The sequence below is a fragment of the Rhinopithecus bieti genome, unplaced genomic scaffold, assembly GCF_001698545.2.
Source record: "Rhinopithecus bieti isolate Rb0 unplaced genomic scaffold, ASM169854v2 scaffold_36315, whole genome shotgun sequence".
Taxonomy (NCBI): domain Eukaryota; kingdom Metazoa; phylum Chordata; class Mammalia; order Primates; family Cercopithecidae; genus Rhinopithecus; species Rhinopithecus bieti.
In genome coordinates this window covers 462,191-482,400 of record NW_016815814.1, presented here as the reverse complement: position 1 = coordinate 482,400, position 20,210 = coordinate 462,191, and the positions used below count along the sequence as shown (strand labels likewise).

Genomic DNA, 20,210 nt, shown 5'->3' with positions numbered 1-20,210 from the left:
GGAAGTCTGGGTTGGAACAGGTATTAAAGAGGCCACTCTGAATGTATAAATCTAACTAAAAATGTATGTGATTGGTGGGCATTTTTTCCAACCTAATAAAGTCCCTTTCCATCTCCCAGCTCTTTGTATTTTAAAAGCCAGGTCACTAGATTTGATAATTCTGGAGAGAACTGACTGAAAAGAGTTGGTTTGATTAGAAATAGAGGTTCAACACTTTTACACTGTTGGTGGGAATGTAAATTAGTTCAACCATTGTGGAAGACAATGTGGTGAATCCTCAAAGACCGAAAACCAGAAATACCATTTGACCCAGCAATCCCATTACTGGGTACATACCCAGAGGAACATAAATCATTTTATTACAAAGATACATGCACGCATATGTTCATTACAGTACTATTCACAATAGCAAAGACATAGAAACCACCCAAATGCCCATCAATGATAGACTGGATTAAAAAAATGTGGTGCATATACACCATAGAATACTATATAGCCATAAAAAGGAACGAGTTAACGTCCTTTGCAGGGACATGGATGGAACTGGAAGCCATTATCTTCAGCAAATTAACACAGAAACAGAAAACCAAATACTGCGTATTCTCCCTTATAAGTAGGAGCTGAACAATGAGAACACATGGGCACAGGGAGGGGAACAACACACACTGGGGCCTGTAGGGGGAGGAGCTGGGGGGAAGGAGAGCATTGGGAAGAATAGCTTAATAGATGCAGGGCTTAATGGGTTGATAGGCGTAGCAAACCACCATGGCACACGTTTACCTATGTAACAAAACTGCACATCCTGCAAATGTACCCTGGAACAAAATAAATAAAATAAAATAAAATAAAGAGGTCTGAGTCTTTCCTGGTAAGCTTATTTATGCTCTATCACAGACGGTTCAGCCTTGGGGCAAGATAGTCTTTCTCCTAATTTTTGTAGTTTTGAACATTCTAAAGTTTTTGTTGTTGCTGTTGCTTTCCCTGAGGACAGAGGCAACTTCGGGGAAGTACTCTGTGGGGTAGGATGGAATTTGGGGCCTTTAGTATTCCTTCCAAGAGCCCGTAGGAGGTTTTGGGTGCCTTCTCAATGCTGGCATGAGAAAATATAAAGCAGATGGACGAGGGCCGGGCGTAGTGGCTCACGCCTGTAATCCCAGCACTTTAGGAGGCCAAGGCGGGCGAATCACGAGGTCAGGAGATCGAGACCATCCTGGCTAAGACGGTGAAACCCCGTCTCTACTAAAAATACAAAAAAATTGGCCGGGCGTGGTAGCGGGCGCCTATAGTCCCAGCTACTCGGGGGGCTGAGGCAGGAGAATGGCGTGAACCCGGGAGGCGGAGCTTGCAGTGAGCGGAGATCGCGCCACTGCACTCCAGCCTGGGCGACAGAGAAAGACGGTGAACTTTAGTATATTCACTGCTTATAAATGTTATGTGGAAAAACATAAGCTGTTTGCTATGTTTACAATTGGTTTGCTGTATTTTGTGCATGTGGACAAAAATGGGGGAAAAAAATGAACGATGTGTTAGGATAATGAGTATACGGCTGAATTTTCCAGGAATTTCTATAGTAATACCAAATCGCATGTTTTAATGCCCACCGTGAACAAAAGAAGACCGGAACCCTCGCGACTCATTTTGACGTTTTCTGGTCGGCGGTAAAAGCTCGGTTCCCGGCCCTCCCGGAAGTTGTTGCACAGTTGTTTCCGGGAAGCGGGACTCCAAATGGGTCGCAGTCGTAGCCGCTCCCCACGGAGGGGTGAGTCCTGTAGCATTTCGGAGGATGTGGGGCTCTGTTGGAGGCCCGTCCCTTTTGTTTTATTTTGTTTTGTTTTTGGTAGCCGGGTAGCAGAGAGGCGGGCTCTTTTCCCCAGGAGGAGAGCGAGGGGTGGATAAAGGAACGTAGACCTGGGCCCTGCCCTCTTCAGCCCACCCTCTCCGGTTTGAAGGCAGTGTCTCTGAATTCGTTTCATTAAGTCTTTGTCACCTTCATACAATAACCTTTATTACACTGTGGCCGGTGGGTTTAGAATTAGGCCTCAGTTCCTTTGCTGAATTTCTGGGCGACGGTGGGCAAGTCACTACTCAGCCTTTCTGAATCGAATTCCCAGAATTAGTCATTGAGGGTACTATTGCCAGCTTTTAAAAACTGATGTGATCATTAATGTCACATCCCATAAGATACAGTATGTGATTCTGCCTAGTTCTTAAATACTTAATAAATGTTAGATTCCTGCCCAAGTCATGACAGGGAAATCGATGTTAAGAATTTTGAGTCCTGGGAGCTCACTTCGTAATGTTTTCTGGCTCCTGGCCCCATAAATGAGGCAGCGCGATGTAAAGAAAGCTGGACTTCCATCAGGAGATCTAACTTAGACCCTCGGTTCTGCCCCTGATTCGTTTGTTTGTTTGTTTGTTTGTTTGTTTATCAATTTATTTACTTTTAATGAGACAGAGTCTCGTTCTGTCGCCCGCCCAGGCTGGAGTGCAGTGGCCGATCTCAGCTCACTGCAACCTCCACCTGCCGGGGTCAAGCGATTCTTCTGCCTCAGCCTTCCTAGTAGCTGGGATTACCCGTCCATGCCACTACGCCTGGCTAATTTTTGTATTTTTATTAGAGACGGGGTTTCGCCGCATTGGCCAGGCTGGTCTTGAACTCCTGACCTTGTGATCCGCCCGCCTGGGCTTCACAAAGTGCTGGGATTAAAGGCGTGAGCCACCGCGCCCGGCCTCTTTTTACCTTTTTAATGTGACTAGTAATGGTATGCATTATTTTTCTACTGGACGGCGCAGCTCTAGATATTTGAGGTAATTTTCAGTTCTGCAATTTGTGTGCGATTCCATTAGAACGTAGGCGTTCCCGGTCCACATCCCGGGAGAGAGAACGCAGGCGCCGAGAAAGGTCCAGGTCTCGGGAGAGAGATCGGAGAAGGAGCCGTTCGCGATCCCCGCACCGAAGACGCTCCCGGTAAGGGTAGAAAATAAACCAAGAGCTTTATTTACCGAAAGTCCCTAAGAAACTGGTCGCTGCTCTTAACTTTGTTTTGATCGCTTATAAGGGGATTTACAGTTTCCTGAAATGGAGGAAACTTAATCCAACCTTATTCTAAAGCTAACATTCAGCTTGGTTAAATGGGATTAACAGTACTCTACATCGCAAAATTGTCTTGAGGAGTAAATAAGAAATAATGCATGCAAACCCCAGAGCATGGTGCTTGGCAAGAAGAAGAAGTAAGTATTTTGCATTTTTGTTTCTTTCTTTTTTTTTTTTTTTTTTTTTGAGATGGAGTCTCACTCTGTCACCCATGCTGGAGTGCAGCGGCGCAATATGGCTCACTGCAACCTCTGCCTCCCCTGGTTCAAGCGATTCTCCTGCCTCAGCCTCCCGAGTAGTGGGGACTACAGGCATGTGCCACCACACCCGGCTATTTATTTATTTATTTTTTTTGTATTTTTAGTAGAGACGGGGTTTCAACGTGTTAGCCGGAATGGTCTTAATCTCCTGACCTCGTGATCCACCCACCTCGGCCTCCCAGAGTGCTGGGATTACAGATGTGAGCCACTGCACCCAGCCTTTTGTTTCTTTTTTATTAACTTTTGGTGATAATGATTTATTCAAGTATGTGATCAAGAATGGATGATCTTGAAAGAACTTCAGAAATGGGTTCTGAGTCTTTTTTTGTTTTTGTTTTTGTTTTTTTTTGAGAGAGAGAGAGAGAGCGTCTCCCTGTGTTGCCCAGGCTGGTCTTAAATTCCTAGGCTCAAGCCATCCTCCTGCCTCAGCTTTCCAAAGTGCTGGATTTACATTTTTCTGCCTTCCAGAAAGCTTTCTAGCTCTAACTGTACTGAAGGCAACTGATGATTAAGCAGTAAACTACATTTAAAATTTTTTTTGTTAACAAGGCCTTGGCAGAACCTTTTTCCTCACTTTGCCATAGGGAATGACTGGTGGTTCTGTGGAGCTCGGCTCCTGTATATCTGTGCTGATTGATACAAAGTTGATATGTCTGTTTCTAACATCTTTACTTGTAAATGTTAGATCTCCAAGACGACATAGATCCACATCTCCTTCCCCTTCTCGACTGAAAGAAAGAAGAGATGAGGAAAAGAAAGAAACAAAAGAAACAAAGAGCAAAGAACGGCAGATTACTGGTAATGTTATTAGATAAATAACTGTAGTAAAAGTACAGTGATGATCAAATTATAAAAGTTTCATTTTGAACATTTAAATGTTAAGCCTTTTATAATGTTCATTGCATATGGTTTTGAGTTTTTTGTTTTTTTTTTTTTGAGATAGAGTTTCATTCTTGTCACTCAGACTGGAGTACAATGGCACGATCTTGGCTCACTGCAACTGCCACCTCCTGGGTTCAAGCAATTCTCGTGCCTCAGCCTCCCAGAGTAGTTGGGATTACAGGCACCCGCCGCTATGCCAGCTAATTTTTGTACTTTTAGTAGAAACGAGTTCTCACCATTTTGGCCAGGCTGGTCTCAAACTCCTGACCTCAGATGATCCTCCCACCTGGGCCTGCCAAAGTGCTAGGATTATAGGCATGAACCATCGTGCCCAGCGTGAGATTTCGTTTTAATTACACCCTAGCAAGTTGCTGGTTATCTGTGGTGCTCCTGATATAGAAGGGTAGTTACAAACATGAGAATATTCTATTTTGGAAGTATCTTGATAGTGTCATGCCTGATATTAAAGGTAGTCCTTAATATGAAACCCAGATTTTTTTTAAAAAGGTAATCCTGTCTAAAGGCTTCAAGGAGAGGACTTTTTCTTTGTGCCATAAGTTACATTCTGTCCAAATGTAAGAGGAATTTTTTCATTAGACGCATCTTCAGCTAATTGTTTTGTGTATTCTCTGCTAGTGAGGTGGAATGATAATTAATCTGTTACCACCTCTCTTTTTGTTTTTGTATATATATGAAATGATAGAGAGGTCACAAAATTATTCATTTTTGCAGAGGAAGACTTAGAGGGCAAAACAGAGGAAGAAATAGAAATGATGAAGTTAATGGGATTTGCCTCCTTTGACTCCACAAAAGTAAGTAAAACGTGCAACATTCTGATTTGAATTAATCTGTTATGACTGTCCTGTCTTTCCATGTTCTTTTCCATTTATACAAATGTGTTGGATTATAAGACAATAACTATCTGTTTGAAGGACTTTGAGAATACAGAGGAGGAAATAGTGAACTGCCATTGGAATTCGGGGAGTGGTTGCCAGGGACGATGTTTGAGTTAGATCTTAAAGGGCAAGTAGAAGTGATCAGACAAAAAGAGGAAGATGATTATTTCAGGTAGAGGGAAGAGCTCATGAAAATGCCATGTAGCTGTAAAGGAGCACAGTGTATTGTGGGAATTTCAAATTCTGCCAAGGATAAAGGGGTGCTGATGGGCTAGTGACTTAGACTAGAAATAGAGGTAGGAGGCAAATCACAGAGGGCTTTTGATGCCCTTAGTCATGGTAAGGAATTCAGAGTTGATTCTTTAGGTGTTGAGGAGAGGAAGTAGTGATTTTTAAATAAGGGAGTGGCATGATTATATGTGTGTTTTAGAACAATAACTCTGGGGGCAGCATGGAGGACAGATGGGAGGTGGGTTAGATTGGAGGCAGGGAGAACTGCTGATTTGTGCAAGTGAAAGATGATGAAGGCCTGAACTGAGTTGAGAACGATTCAGGAGCTGGGGGAATTGGGAGTGAGTAGTTAGTAATGCCTCTCAGGTGTCAGGCTGGGCCCCTGAGTGATACAGTTAACCCGGAACAGAGTTTCTGGAAGGGGAACTGCTGGGAAATGGAAGAAGAAAATCCAGCTGCCAGATAGAGATGACATTGGGCAGCTGCATACATGTCTCACAGCTTAGAAGTAGGGTGGATAGGGGAGTGAATGCTGTCTAGCCTTCATAATAGCAGAGAGATGAGGGAAGAGGAGAAAGAGGGAGGGATTAGGTAGAGGAGGGAGAGCATAGAGAGAGAGATGGGGGAAGAGAGAGAGAGGTATAGAGAGAGGAAAGAGGAGAGGAGATGGAGAGAGGGAGGGTGTGTGGAAAGAAAAATATATTTTCAAAATCTCTTTTCTAGAATTTTAAGTCTTTCTATTTAGTTTTGCAAATGGAAATAGAGATATCTGAGAAAAAATTGTCAAAAATAATCCACTTTCCCAAGTCTTGTGTTCCATGGAGTTGCTAATGGAGTGGGGTAATCGCAGTTGCTGTAAGACTTTCTTTCTAACTAATGTGACTGTGTAGGGCTCACATGTTTTAAAATGACAGTGTGTAACTTAGGAGTACTGAGGCATGACTGTTTTGAGGTGAGAAATTAAGAACAAGCTCTCGTTCTTGCAATGGTTATGTGAACTCTGTTTTGGAATTCAATGAAGTTTATTTATCAGCTTTTTTTCCCTTGAATGCCCTAAATCCTTATTTGTTTTCCAAAGAGTATTTTATAAATGAAAATTTATTAATATATATGTTGGGTGAATAAAATACATTAAAAGTAAAGCAACTATAGTTTTATTGTCTTTAGAAGAATGGGGAGGGAACTTTTCCCTAAAGAAAATGGAATTATTTTCTTTGTTTTTTGGTTTTCCTGTTGTTTGATGTCAGATTTGAAGTTCCTGAAAGTCAGATCTAAGGGTGGTGCCACCCATCACTTAAATGTAGTCAGTGTTGAGGATGTTTGCTTATAAAGGAAAAATTAGGTGAAAAGTCATAGATCTTATAAAAATTATGGAGTACCGTCACACTAATTGATGTCAGTTTTTAAAATGACATCTACAAGGATGTTAATTTAGCTTATATGCAGTTGGCTTCATGGCTATCAGTTATAAAGTCAGCTCATTTGTGTTTTTAAGTAATGTGTATCTTGTGATGTTTCATCATTGATCTATTGTGGGACCTCTTCATATGGCAGTGTAGTCACCCATTTTCCTTTCTATTTGGTTGTATTTTCATTTTTTTATTTTATTTTATTTTATTTTATTTTATTTTATTTTATTTTATTTTATTTTTTGAGACAGAGTGTCACTCTGTCATCCAGGCTGGAGTGCAGCGGGCGCCATCTCAGCTCACTGCTACCTCCACCTCCCAGGTTCAACCAATTCCCCTGCCTCGGCCTCCCAAGTTTCTGGGATTACAGGTGCCTGCCACCATGCCTGGCTAATTTTCGTATTTTTAGTAGAGATGGGATTTCGCCATGTTGGCCAGGCTGGTCTCGAACGCCTGGCCTCAAGGGATCCACCTGCCTTGGCCTCCCAAAGTGCTAGGATTACAGGAATGAGCCACTGCGCCCAGCCTCATTTTTTAGTTTTTTAGACAGGTTCTTGTTTTGTCACCCATACTGGAGATCATGGCTCACTGCAGCATGACCTCCTGGGCTGAAGCAATTTCCCCGCCTTAGCCTCTGGAGTAGCTGAGAGTATAGGCACATGCTGCCACGCCAGGATAATTTTTTTAATTTTTTCAGAGATAGAGTCTTGCTGTGCTGCCTAGGTTGGTCTTGAACTCATGACCTCAAGAAATCCTCCTGCCTCAGTCCATTTTTTTTTTTTTTATTACTTTTGAAGAGACGGAGTCTTCCTATGTTGCCCAGGCTATTCTCAAACTCCTTGGCTCAAGAAATCCTCTTGCCTCAGCCTTCCAAGTAGCTGGGACTATAGCCTCACAACAATGTGCTTGGCTTTTCCCTTTCATTTTATTAGATTGGTGCAAATGTAATTACAGTTTTTGCCATTGAAAATGATAGCCAAAACTGCAATTATTTCGATAACATTCTTCTAGGAAGTTTCAAAGTTTGGTTTTGTTTATTAATGGATAATTTTCTATGCCAGCATGTAAATAAATGAGGATAGAGCTAATAATATGCAACTCTGCAAATAGTTGCCAGAAATCAGTTAACCTTTAGGAATCGAACTTGGTAAAAAGGTTATCACCATTTACTTTTTTGTGCCCAAGACCAGTTTCTCAGTCATGCTTACTTCCTATTATTGGGAGTTCAAAATCATATACCTCAAGTAATTTGTTGAGGACTCACCCTCCACCCCCCAAAAAATACATGAAAATAGGTATAGAAAAGTAAGACCAAATACATTTATTTTAGCCCCATTTCAATTATATATAAATCTGTGTATGCCTTTTGGCCAGTGGGTCAGAATCGGTTTTTGCCCTGACACCAATATCTAATTAAGTACACTACACAGATAGGCTACTCTTGCATAGGTAGTAATGGGAGAGGGAGGCGGTGGGGGTCACTTGTGTGTGTCATGACATTAACTAATGATACTCATCTAAGTCATTTTCTGAATACCTGGGAGTGCAGTTACCTAGGATGTAAGAATGCAAAGGTGACTCTCAGACATATCCCTCCATCAAGAAGCTTGCAGTCTCATAGGGAAAATAACTTTATGATGTACGTCATGGTTTTATAGGGCAAAAAATAGAAGGTACTGGGCTGGGTGTGGTAGCTCATGCCTGTAATCCCAGCACTTTGGGAGGTGGCGGGGTGGGATCACGAGGTCAAGAGATCAAGACCACCCTGGCCAACATGGTGAAACCCCATCTCTACTTAAAATACAAAAATTAGCTGGGCGTGGTGGCGCATGCCTTTAGTCCCAGCTACTCGGTAGGCTGAGCAGGAGAATCGCTTGAACCCCGGGAGGCGGAGTTTGCAGTGAGCCGAGATCACACCACCGCACTCCAGCCTGGTGACAAAGCAAGTCTCCATCTCAAAAAAAAAAAAAAAAAAAAAAAAAAAAAAAAAAAAAAAAAAGGGGACTGTGAGGAAAGCACAGTTAACGTTTTTCTGCAGTTAGAGAAGATGGCACTTCCTAGCAACTGGAATGCTTGAATTGGGCCTTGAACAATAGATAATAACCAGATAGTTCAAGTTAGAGGTGGGGAAGGCAATTCAGGCATGAGGAACAACATGGGGGAAAGTGGGTATGTTGAGTTGACTTGGCTGGATTAGAAGACCTGAACAAGAATTTGTGAAAAAGAGAATGGGTGCTACATTCAGAAAGGTCAAGACAGAGTGACACATAACCTAGCATTTGTGTCTGTTATTCTGTTCTGATTCTTGATTTAAAGATCAAAATTGGGCTGGGCACAATGGCTCATGCCTGGGATTCCAGTACTTTGGGAGGCCAATGCAGGAGAATTGCTTGAGACCAAGAGTTCAAGACCAGCCTGGGCAACATAGTGAGAGCCCATCTCTACAGGAAAAAAAAGTTCAAAATTAGCCCAGATTGGTGGCATGTGCCTGTAGTCCCAGCTACTCGGGAGCTGAGGCAGGAAGATCACTTGAGCCCAGAAGTTTGAGGCTGCAGTGAGCTATGATCACGCCACTGCACTCCAACCTGGCGACAGCGAGACCCTGTGTCTAAAAAATAATAATTTTTAAAATGAACAAAAAATTGCAAGGGCAACCATTCCAGCCATGATATGAGAATATTATTAGCCAACGTTGTAAGTTAAATTTTGTGTGAATGTCAGTTTTTCTGGAGATTATGCCTTTTATCTGGTTTCAAAGTATTCTTTGACCAGAAAAGATTAGATTCTGCTACCCTACTTTCTCAGCATGCCTTGCACATAGTACATACACTGTGAATGTTTGTTGGTTTGAATATTAATTGCTTATGTACAATTGTAAAAGTGTGAGCAGAGAGTTGTACCGCTTGGGAGTTCATAGGATCTGGAAATTATCTCTCCCTCATTGGACTCTCCTCCTCCTCCTCCTCCTTCCTCCTTCCTTCTTCCTTCCTTTATTCTCCTTCCTTCTCCTCCTCCTTCCTCTTCCGCTGCTGCTGCTGCTCTTGCTGCTGCTGCTTCTGCTTCTGTTTCTGCTGCTGCTTCTTGTGCTGCTGCTGCTCTTGGCTTCTTCTGCTGCTGCTGCTGCTTCTGCTGCTGCTGCTCTTGCTTCTGCTTCTGCTGCTGCTGCTGCTGTTTCTGCTTCTTCCACTGCTGCTGCCGCTTCTTCTGCTACTTTTCCTTCTCTTCCTCCTCCCCCTCCTCCCCCCTTCTCCCCCACTTCCTTCTTCCTTCCTCCTTCTTTCTTCTTCTTCTTTTTTTTTTTTTTTTTGAGACTGGATCATGCTCAGTTGCCCAGGCTGGAGTGCATTGGATTGGTGTGATCATGGCTCCTTGCAGTCCCAAACTCCTGGATTCAAGCAATCCTCCCACCTTAGCCTGTCCCCAAGTAGCTGGGAGTACAGGTACATGCCACTGCCACCACACCTGCTTTCATGTATCCTGATTTAATGTATCCTCCCTGGTTTTTTGTTTGTTGTTTGTTTATTGTTTTTCTTCAGGGTAAGAAGGTGGATGGCTCTGTAAATGCCTATGCCATAAATGTCTCTCAGAAGAGGAAGTACCGGTATGCATGGCCCCCATTATTATGTTTGAACTAATAAATCAGTTTTGTACTTAGAACTTTATTATGGGATAATCATATTTGTAGGAAATGTAGCAGTTTTCCATACAGTTCCTTGTTTGAATGAAATATTATCTTCATTGCTTATATTCTGGCGTGTTAAAATTGTTTTCCCATTTACATGTGAGCTAATAGCTATTAGAGAGAGAGGGTAGTTGGCTTAAATATTTTAGGACTGTAGATAGTAATTTCCTCAGAAAAGCATAATTTCAAGTCTATGGGCTTTGATTTCATTATAATTTAGGTATAAAATAGATCCCTCCTGAACTAGATTGATTATGTAATGATTTCAACTGTAAATATATTCTTCTGTTACGTATAGGGATATTTTATTTGTACCACAGTTTTGGAACAAACCAATCCATACATGAATTCTTAATGAAAAAGTCAAGATATTTTCAAATATTGCCTTTCTCTCTAACTTTATCACTGATAAAAGATTAATAGTCCAGTTAATTTAGATTATGAATCATGTGATTGAAAATGCTATAAGCTAAGGTACTAGAATCATTTTGGACAATCTTTTGTAAAATTACCTTCCAATAAGGTCTTATGGGGAGAATCATTACAGTGTGCAATTGAATTGGCTCAACGGGTGCCTGTTTGGAACTCTTCTCTATTTCTAAATTACATGTTTCTTATTACCTAACATAAATAAGGATTTTCAATTGATTTTTTTTAAGTCCGTAGAATCTTCTCAAATAATTTCAAAATTAAACTTCCATACCACTATTTGGAGTTAAAAGAAATCTGAAAGTCTTTGGTTTATTTTGAAAGTAAAATAATCTCTAAATATACATTAAATTACTTTGAATAGTTTCTACCCTCGACTTTGCTATTATATAGATGGTTTATAGGTTTAATCTCTGAAGCATGCTATTTTTTTTTTATAAGAGGAGTATAGGATTAAAAAAATAAACAATGAATTTTCTCTTCTCATCACAGGCAGTACATGAATCGAAAAGGTGGATTCAACAGACCTTTGGATTTCATTGCATGAGAATTGAAATGTTGAAGAATGATTTTTTTCCCCCTCATCTTGGTCAGAGAGTGGATTTTGTATTTTGTATTTAACTTGCATTCAAAAAACAGGATCTCAGTTCTCCCTTCTTGTAAAGTAAGAAAATCTTATTTATGATGTATGCAGTTAACTTATCTTGCCTCAACAGAAGAAAGGTTAAATATTACATTTTTTTCTTTTAGGAAATATCATTTGTGGCAGGCGTCAGCCCCATTTTATTTGTCCTTATTCCTGTGGAAGCAGTATATGTTTTCTTCTTGAATGCTCATTAGGACTTCTTAAAAAACATGAAAGTAATTTGGAAGTAAGTTTATCCAATAAAGCAGTATTTCTACCCTTTTAGATTTGATAAATATTTTTTATTACTAAAGAATCTGCCTAGACATTTTCTTTTTTTTTTCATGCATAGATTTAAGTATATTGATTATTAGTAGTTTAAAAATAGGAAGAATGAAAAAGCGTAACTAGATTTTTCTATCTTCTATAGTCCCCCCCAAAAAAATGCCATTTAGGGTTCTCTCCCCAAGTATAAAAAGCGTTACATGCCAAAAAAAAAGATCTGAGAGAAACCAAAAAGTAAAAGAAAAGCAGAAAATCACCTGTTATCTACTCCCAGAAAAAATCAATTTCAACATTTTGGTATATGTCTTTCCAGACTTCTTTGGATTGATCCCATCTATGAGATCAGAATATGTATGCAGTTCTTTCTTTAACCCTTTTTTCTCCCATGTACTGTGAACATTTAAAAAGTATTTTTAAATATTCTTTGGAAATTTAGCTTTTAGTAGCTACTTGGTTGTATCATAATTTATTAACTAATGTTTTATTGGTAAACATTGGCTTGCCTCCCATGACTTGCCATTATAATTAAAACTGTGACTACTCTATCTCCATTACATACATATTTTTGTATGTTTCATTATTTCCTCAGGCTCCATACTTAGACGTGGCATTGCTGAGTGAGATTAAAAGGGCTATGTATACATATTTTAAGATGTTTGATATCTCTGGCTAGAAGGTAACAACCAACTCTATCCAGTAAAGTATGAGCATTCTTGTTTCAGACACATGTACAAATATTAAGTGTAAAATTTGTTTTAAAGTTTCCTACCTGATGGGTAAAATAATGGTACTATTTGGTTTTGTGTTTTTGTTTCGTTTCTAGGGAGGATGAATATTTTTTAAATGTATTAGCCATATTTCTTTTGTGACATGCTAATTTTAAATCTTGGATCTATTAATATTTGTCTTTTGTCAAGCTTTTCTTTTTTTCATTTGAAGAACACTCTTTTTATATTGAAGATAATAACCATCACCCATTCTGTTGTAGACTTTGCTGGTAGTTGAGGCTGGCTGGCTAGATTTTAACTTATTTTTCTGAGTAAGTACTACAAACGTGGAACAATTCAGATGATACAAAGGATATCTAGTGATGCATTAATTGTATATCCTTTCAGAGATATTCCACATATACACAACCATATATTTTTATATATATATATCTTATACATATAGATAGAAGCAAACTCTTCCTACTGTTCTGCACCTAGTCTTTGTTTACGTACATCTTATACATCTTATGATGGTTTCTTATTGGTACTTGTAAAATTGTGTTGCTAGAGATTTGACTTGAAATCCTTAAGGCAGCATACTTTGCAGATAAATAATCTGAGAGAATCTAGTAGGTCAACAGATCTGCTCCCTCTGAGCTAACACTAAAGAAATAGAGGAAGAGGAAATCTTTGAAAAATCAAGAAAAGATACCTTTGATCCCAAAAGTCTTGGTTTGAAGGAACTTTTATCCATTAGATCATCTAATTCTGGAAGAATAACCAAAGTGCAGCATCCTTGTATTCTTCCTCTAAGAGGGTCATCCTCATAGGGGATGTAAATTGAGCCAGATTTTCTAAGTGTCTAAATGTTAAGTGCTTCAGGGCTTAGTCCTTGAACTCTCCAATCTCTTCTTTGGTGAACTGTTAATTTGTGTGGCTTCAAACACCTTCTGCCATGGCTCTCAAATTTATACTCTTCCAGTCGGACCATTTTACTGAATTACAATCACATGTATGCAGCTAGACTATTAGGCACCTCAAATTTAAGATTAACTGAACTGAACTCTGCCCAGTCTTCTTTTTTGAGGCTTCCCCATCACAGTAAATGGCCCTTTCATTCACTCCTTTGCTCAGACCATGGTCCTTGGAGTTGTCTTTGACTCCTTTATTTTATGCCTTACATCTGATTCATTAGCTGATTCTTTTGGCTTTAACATCAGAGTACATTTTGAATTTGACCACTTTTCACCACCTATGCTAACCTAAGCCATCTCTCTTGCCTGGACTACTGCAGTAGCCTCCTAACAAGTCTCCCTCCTTCCACTCTTGGTGCTGTTTATTCTTCACCCAGTGTCAGAGAGGAACCTTTTAAAATGTACATCAAGGCTGGGTCTGGTGGCTCATGCCTGTAATCCCAGCTCTTTGTGAGACTGAGACCGGCAGATCACTTGAGGTCAGGAGTTTGAGACCAGTCTGGCCAATGTGGTGAAACCCTGTCTCTACTAAATATTCAAAAATTAGCTGGGCGTGGTGGCATGCACCTGTAATCCCAGCTACTCGGGAGGCTGGGGCAGGAGAATTGCTTGAACTCTGGAGGCAGAGGCTGCAGCAAGCCAAGATCTTACCACTGCATTCCAGCCTGGGCAACAGCAAGATTTTGTCTCTAAATTAATTAATTAATTAAATATGCAACTAGTCATATTTCTCCTGGCTCCAGTGATTTTTTTTTTAATCATTTAGAATAAAGTCCAGTCCTCAGTGTGGTCTACAGGGCCTCCACATGACCTAGACCCTGGCTTTCTACAGCCTCACTCCCTTGCTCACTGCACTGAGCTACACTGGCCGGCCTCCTTGCTGTTCTTTCAAAACAGGCATATGTCTACTCCCAGAGTCTTCTCACTTGCTCTTTCTTCCTTCTGAAATGTTCCCCCACCTCCTTGATTTGCACAAGTAGCTTCTTTACATTGTTCAGATCGCTGCTCAAACTAAGGTCATTCCTGACCACCGTATCCAAAATAGCAAACTTTCTTCCCTATCTCTGCACTCTGTTTTACTTTTTTTTTTTCTTAACCTTTAAAAAGTTGAGATTAAATTTATATACCATAAAATTTACCCTTCTAAAGTTTACAATTCAGTGATTTTTAATATACTCAGAGTTACGCATCCATCATTCCTAATTCCAGAATGTTTTCATAACTCCAGAAAGAAACCTCATATCCATTAATAATCACTCCTCATCCCCCTCTCACCACTAGAATCCACTAATGTATTTCCTGTCTCTACAGATGTACCTATTTTGAACATTTCATATAAATGGAATAATACAATATGTAGCCTTTTGTGTCTGGCTTCTCTCATTTAGCATAGTGTTTTCAAAGTTCCTCTGTGTTGTAGCATGTATCAGTATATCCATCATTTTTTTGTCTCCAAATAATATTCCATTCTCTATTTATACCACATTTTGGTTTATAATTCATCAGTTGATGGGCATGTGAGTTGTTTTCACTTAGTGACTATTAAGAAATAATGGTGCCATGACCGGGCGCAGTGGCTTACACCAGTAATCCCAGCACTTTGGGAGGCCGAGGTGGGCAGATCACTTGAGGTCAGGAGTTCAAGACCAGCCTGGCCAACATGGTGAAACCCCGTCTCTACTAAAATACAAAAATTAGCCAGACATGGTGGCATGTGCCTGTAATCCCAGCTACTTGGGAGGCTGAGGCAGCAGAATTGCTTGAACCCGGGAGGCAGAGGTTGCAGTAAGCAGAGATCACACCATTGCACTCCAGCCTGGGCTACAGAGTGAGACTCCATCTCAGAAAAAAAAAAAAAAGAGAAAGAAATGGTGCCAGAACATTTGTATACAAGTTTTAGAATGAACATATTTTCAGTTCTCTTGGGAGTATGCTTAGGCGTGGAATTACCAAGTCATATGGAAACTATGTTTGACTTAAACATAAAGCACTGTCAAACTGTCTTTCAAAGCTGCTGCACTATTTTATAGTCCCATTTACAATATATGAGGGTTCCAGTTTCTCCATGTGGCTCTCCAAACCCTCCTTTACTTATCTTCACTGTATTTATCACTGCCTGACATACTCTATATTCTTTTATTATTGTCTGGTTCTTCCATTAGACAGCAAGCTCGGAGAAGTGGGGCATCTGTCTGGTTAGCTCTGCAGCCCCAGCACCGCACAGTGGCTGGCACAGAGTACAACACTCAATGCGTGTCTTGAATTTGTGAATATAGTTCTGTAACCTTTTTTCACTAACCGAGTCCCCTGATCTTCAGTTTACATCTGATTACCTTTAGTTACCCAAGGACTTTATTTTGTATATAACTTGCATTCAAAACACAGGATCTCAGTTCTTCTTTCCTGTAAAGTAAGAAAATCTTATTTTTGATATATGCAGTTCACTTATCTTGCTTCAACAGAAGAAAAGTTAAATATTACATTTTTTTCTTTTAGGAAATATCATTGTGGGAAGCCTCTTTCTTGTAACAGTCTTAAAACATTGTGACAAAGCCTTTCGAACAGTACTCAGAATGATATTGCCCATTCTTATTGCTGATCCTTTGCTTTGTATCCTTTGTCCATGCCTCTATGTATATAACAGAGTAGGAAATTGGGAAAATACATAGTTTGGGCCTTTAAAAAGAAAATGCTGTAAGGGTTATTTTACAATGTATTTACTCAACACTGTGCCTTGGGGATCTTTTCTTGCCAGTATATGTAAATCTACCTTTTAAAAAGCTGCTGCATAGTGTTTTGTGTGATGTACATATGACAGTTTAGCCATTGCTTTTTTTTTTTTTAACCGCTCTGGCTGGAGTGCTGTGTGGTGCGATCATGGCTCACTGGAGCCTCAACTTCCTGGGCTCAAACAGTCCTCCTGCCTCAGCCTCCCAAGTAGCTGGGACTACAGGCTGCACCACCACACCCAGCTAATTTATTTTCTGAGTAGAGATGAGGTCTCACTATGTTGTCCAGTCTGGTCTCAAACTCCTGAGCTCAAGTGATCCTCCCATTTCAGCCTCCCAAAGTGCTGGGATTACAGACATGAGTCACGGTCCCTGGCCATTGCCTCATTTTCTAAATCACAGATTTGTACAGTGACTAATTTTTGCAAAGCAGCGTTTTTAAAATTTAATATTATGATGTTAGGTATCATATTAGTGTGTCCAAAGTAGCCACAAAGAAAGAGATGATACTATTGAAGCAGAAACTTGAAATCCTGATTTACACTTCAAGGGACAAAATCAATTCCTCAAAACCTTATGAGGCAAAATTTATTTTAATGTCATAGTAGTTAGGTATCAAACTCAGTTATAAATAAGGGGCTTTAATTCTCATAGTGATAGAACTTTTTAGGCACTTCAGGATTATAATACAGTAACAGTTGTCTTCCCTGCCACTCTGGGGTGCTCTCTGAAGCGGCATCTCCGGCAAAGAACTCCATAGTGTGTGATGAGCCTGCTGCTTGTTCAGTATTGGCATTTACCTCTTAATATACTGTCCTGTGCCCATCTGGAGTATAAGCCCCCCAGAGGAGACTGGGCAGAGATTTACTTGGCAGTAAAGATTATCTGACAAGTCTAATATTTTAGGTCTTTGTAATTCCCCATTTTCAAGGTATATCTCAATTAGTTTATCTTGATATATGCTCAGAGATATAAACTATTGTCATCCCATGTTTATGCTATTACACATAGCTTTTTATTTAAAGTTCTGGTCATAATACTCAGGTTCAAATATCCTAGAATTCACAACTTCTATGTGTGGAGTTGTGACTCTCAGTCAGTCAATGCTTGTATCATGCCTTTGAGGCACTAGGTATTGAAAGTCATCACTTCTTCATTATCTTAGGATTCTCAGTTCTTTCTTCAAGACTTATACTTTCAGGTTTTCTTAATTAACTGGTCATCCCAAACATTTGTGTAAAATAATTTCTAGGAAACTCCGAATCTCAAAACCTTTGCTTTATACTTACTACTTCATTTCCAGTAGATGGCACCAAATACCCTTTGAAGGTCTTCGTTATACAGATTCCTAGTTGGTGTTGCTGGCTAATTGATAATTGCGTCCACCACCAAGGAACGAACATGGTCTATTCTTTAGTCTGATTCTCTAATTTTTATATAATGTAGTATTTTTGTTTGGAGTCTAAGCTAGACTTGTTGGCATTTAAATTATTTGCTGTTTCTGGGTCAGATTTCAACCTTTTTCCCCCCTTTTTAAGACAAAAATAAGTGTGACTTTCCAGTCAGGGTGATTGTAGAGGAAGGGTCATGATATTGAAATAGGACTTGGTTAAAATAAAGAGTTGAGAGTAAAATAATAAAGACATATGCCAAATGTTTGTAATAAAATCAAAGAGAAAATATAAATATACACAAAATCCAAAATGTTAGGATAAAGAAATCAAAGCATTTTTAGTATTATTGCTTTGGGTACTTTAGTAGAATTGCATTCGTTTATGATTTTCAAGTTTGTTTTACAAATAACATGCAGTTTAAAATACTCTTTAAAACTGTTAGATCCTTTTGTAGTTCATAAATACAGTAATTAGGTGTTCCCATTCATGTGTGAGACGTGCCCCCCCAAAGAGCTTGTTACAGCGTTGGCACATTACCTGTCTGATGGGGAGAGAAAAAAAGTTATATTTCTACCTTCATTTCCAACTTTGTATTGTGCTTTGAAAACCTTTACCTACGGTATGTGTATTTCATTAGTATTTTCCTAAAGAATCAGTTTTTAGATCCAGTTAACCACTGAAACCAGAATATGCCTATATGTCAGGCATGATTTACTACATGTTTATTCTATTTATTGAGTTGATTTAATTTTAGTGGGTTTGTGGACCATTAAAAAATACATGTTTAATATTTCCTACCATAATTACATTTACACCTTTGCCTTTCTTTTCTTCAGTACTTGAGTTGTCAGTGTTTTGTGACTCAGTCTGGAAATCTGTTTAAACCACCTTGTCTTTATACAACTACCAACAGGAGGATTGGTAATTTGGGCTCTGGGTGAGATAGACCTAGATTCAGTTTCCATGTCTGCAGCTGAATGCATGACAAGGAAAATCATTTAGCTTCCCTGGGCCTCAGTTTCTTCACTTGCAAAATGTAATTAACACAACCTACCTCATGGGGCTATGTTGAAGATTAGAGATAATGTAGGTATGATGCCTACACATAGTAAGCTATTATATATTGGCAACAATAATAAACTTAAAAAAAAAAGAAATATGTTCATGCTTTACTCATTTGTATTTTGGGGACTCAACCTACCAAGAACTTTATTTCTACTTTTAAAATTGGAGATGTCTGTCAGTACATTGGCAGTGTAGCTTGGTTTGCCATATAGCTTTCATCTCAAAAATTTTGATAGGTTTAGGGAACGATCTTTAACTTTTTAGTTTTCTATACATAACATTCTATTAAGCATTTATATTGGTACCACCCCATGCGGAAACACACCATTTGCAGACATCTTAAAGAGTATTCTTGGCCAGGCGCGGTGGCTCAGGCCTGAAATCCCAGCACTTTGGGAGGCCGAGGCTGGTGGGTCACCTGAGGTCAGGAGTTCGAGACCAGCCTGGGCAACATAGTGAAACCCCGTCTCTACTAAAATACAAAACAAGCTGGGCGTGGTGGTGGGCACCTGTAATCCCAGCTACTCAGGAGATTGAGGCAGGAGAATCGCTTGAACCGGGAGAAGCAGGTTGCCGTGAGCCGAGATTGCGCCATTGCACTCCAGCCTGGGCGACAAGAGCAAAACTCCCTTTCAAAACAAAAAACAAACAAAAAAACCCCAATAATCTTGTGAGTGTCTTCATCTAGAATTAAAGGGAGGGGAAAACCCTAAAAGAGATTTAAGTCAAAGAATCTTAGCGTTTAATGCCATCCTGTAGGTTCAGGAAGTCTCTGAGCTTTAAAAACCCACTCGCGTGAAAGTAATTAATTATTCCATCACTTCCCGGGGATGGAGAGGGGTGCGGAAAAGGCGCATGAGCTCAATGCTGTATACTGGAGCCCGATTCCAGCTCTTTCTTGAGGGCAGAAAAAACGCCAGGCGGCAAGCATTTAACAACGGCCAGGCTTTTCTTCTCAAGCCCCGCAGCAGCCACGTGGCGCCTGCCCGAGCTCCCGGCTCACCGGCCACTATCCTGCACCGCTCTACGGGATGATTCGCGGCTGGGCCCTCGCCAGCCGGAGTTCCGCGAAGCCCGGAACCTCCAGGGCCGCGACCACCAGACCCAGGGCTCCGGCCCCGAACCCAAGCGGGGCAGAGCGCCCAGGCGACGCGAGGTGCCAGCCTTCCATTCGAGAGACGCCTGGCAGGTCCCCGGAAGTTTTCCCCGGGGACAGGTCTTGGCAACAGGTCCGAGGCGAGGCCGGGTGGAGCCGAGCTCCGCGGCTGCCGGTGAATCAGCGCCGCCCAGCGCCGGACCGGCCCTCCCAGCCAATGCCACACCTGGTGAGGAGCAGGCAAGCCGCTGACCATCAGCCACTTAGGGCTCGCCTGGACTGGAGAAAGGTGACATCATCGTAGCTGGGAGGTTTCCGAAGGCTTCACCAATGGGAGACCGGCGAGGTTCTTGCCTGCTACAGCTCTTGGCCAATACTAACAAAGCAAAAGGGGGCCCGGGTTGTTGGTATAGAACCAATGGGAAACAAGGAAGGAGCACGAGGCGGAG

At 40.6% G+C, this 20,210-nt stretch overlaps 1 protein-coding gene across 2 annotated transcripts; it reads left to right on the top strand.

The window, feature by feature from the left end:
- The first annotated feature begins 1,655 nt into the window (after positions 1–1,655).
- On the top strand, positions 1,656–12,353 carry SNRNP27 (small nuclear ribonucleoprotein U4/U6.U5 subunit 27). Of its 2 annotated transcripts, XR_001881773.1 has the most exons (7): positions 1,656–1,759; positions 2,848–2,968; positions 4,040–4,152; positions 4,969–5,048; positions 10,309–10,373; positions 11,376–11,547; positions 11,634–12,353. XR_001881773.1 is itself a non-coding variant. In XM_017853770.1 (6 exons), the coding sequence occupies exons 1-6, from the start codon at positions 1,726–1,728 to the stop codon at positions 11,428–11,430; spliced, it is 468 nt and encodes a 155-aa protein (XP_017709259.1). In that variant the 5' UTR covers positions 1,656–1,725; the 3' UTR covers positions 11,431–12,353. The 2 variants fall into 2 exon arrangements, 1 of the variants encoding a protein (XP_017709259.1); XM_017853770.1 differs by having other exon boundaries at positions 11,376–12,353.
- The last annotated feature ends 7,857 nt before the right edge of the window (positions 12,354–20,210 follow it).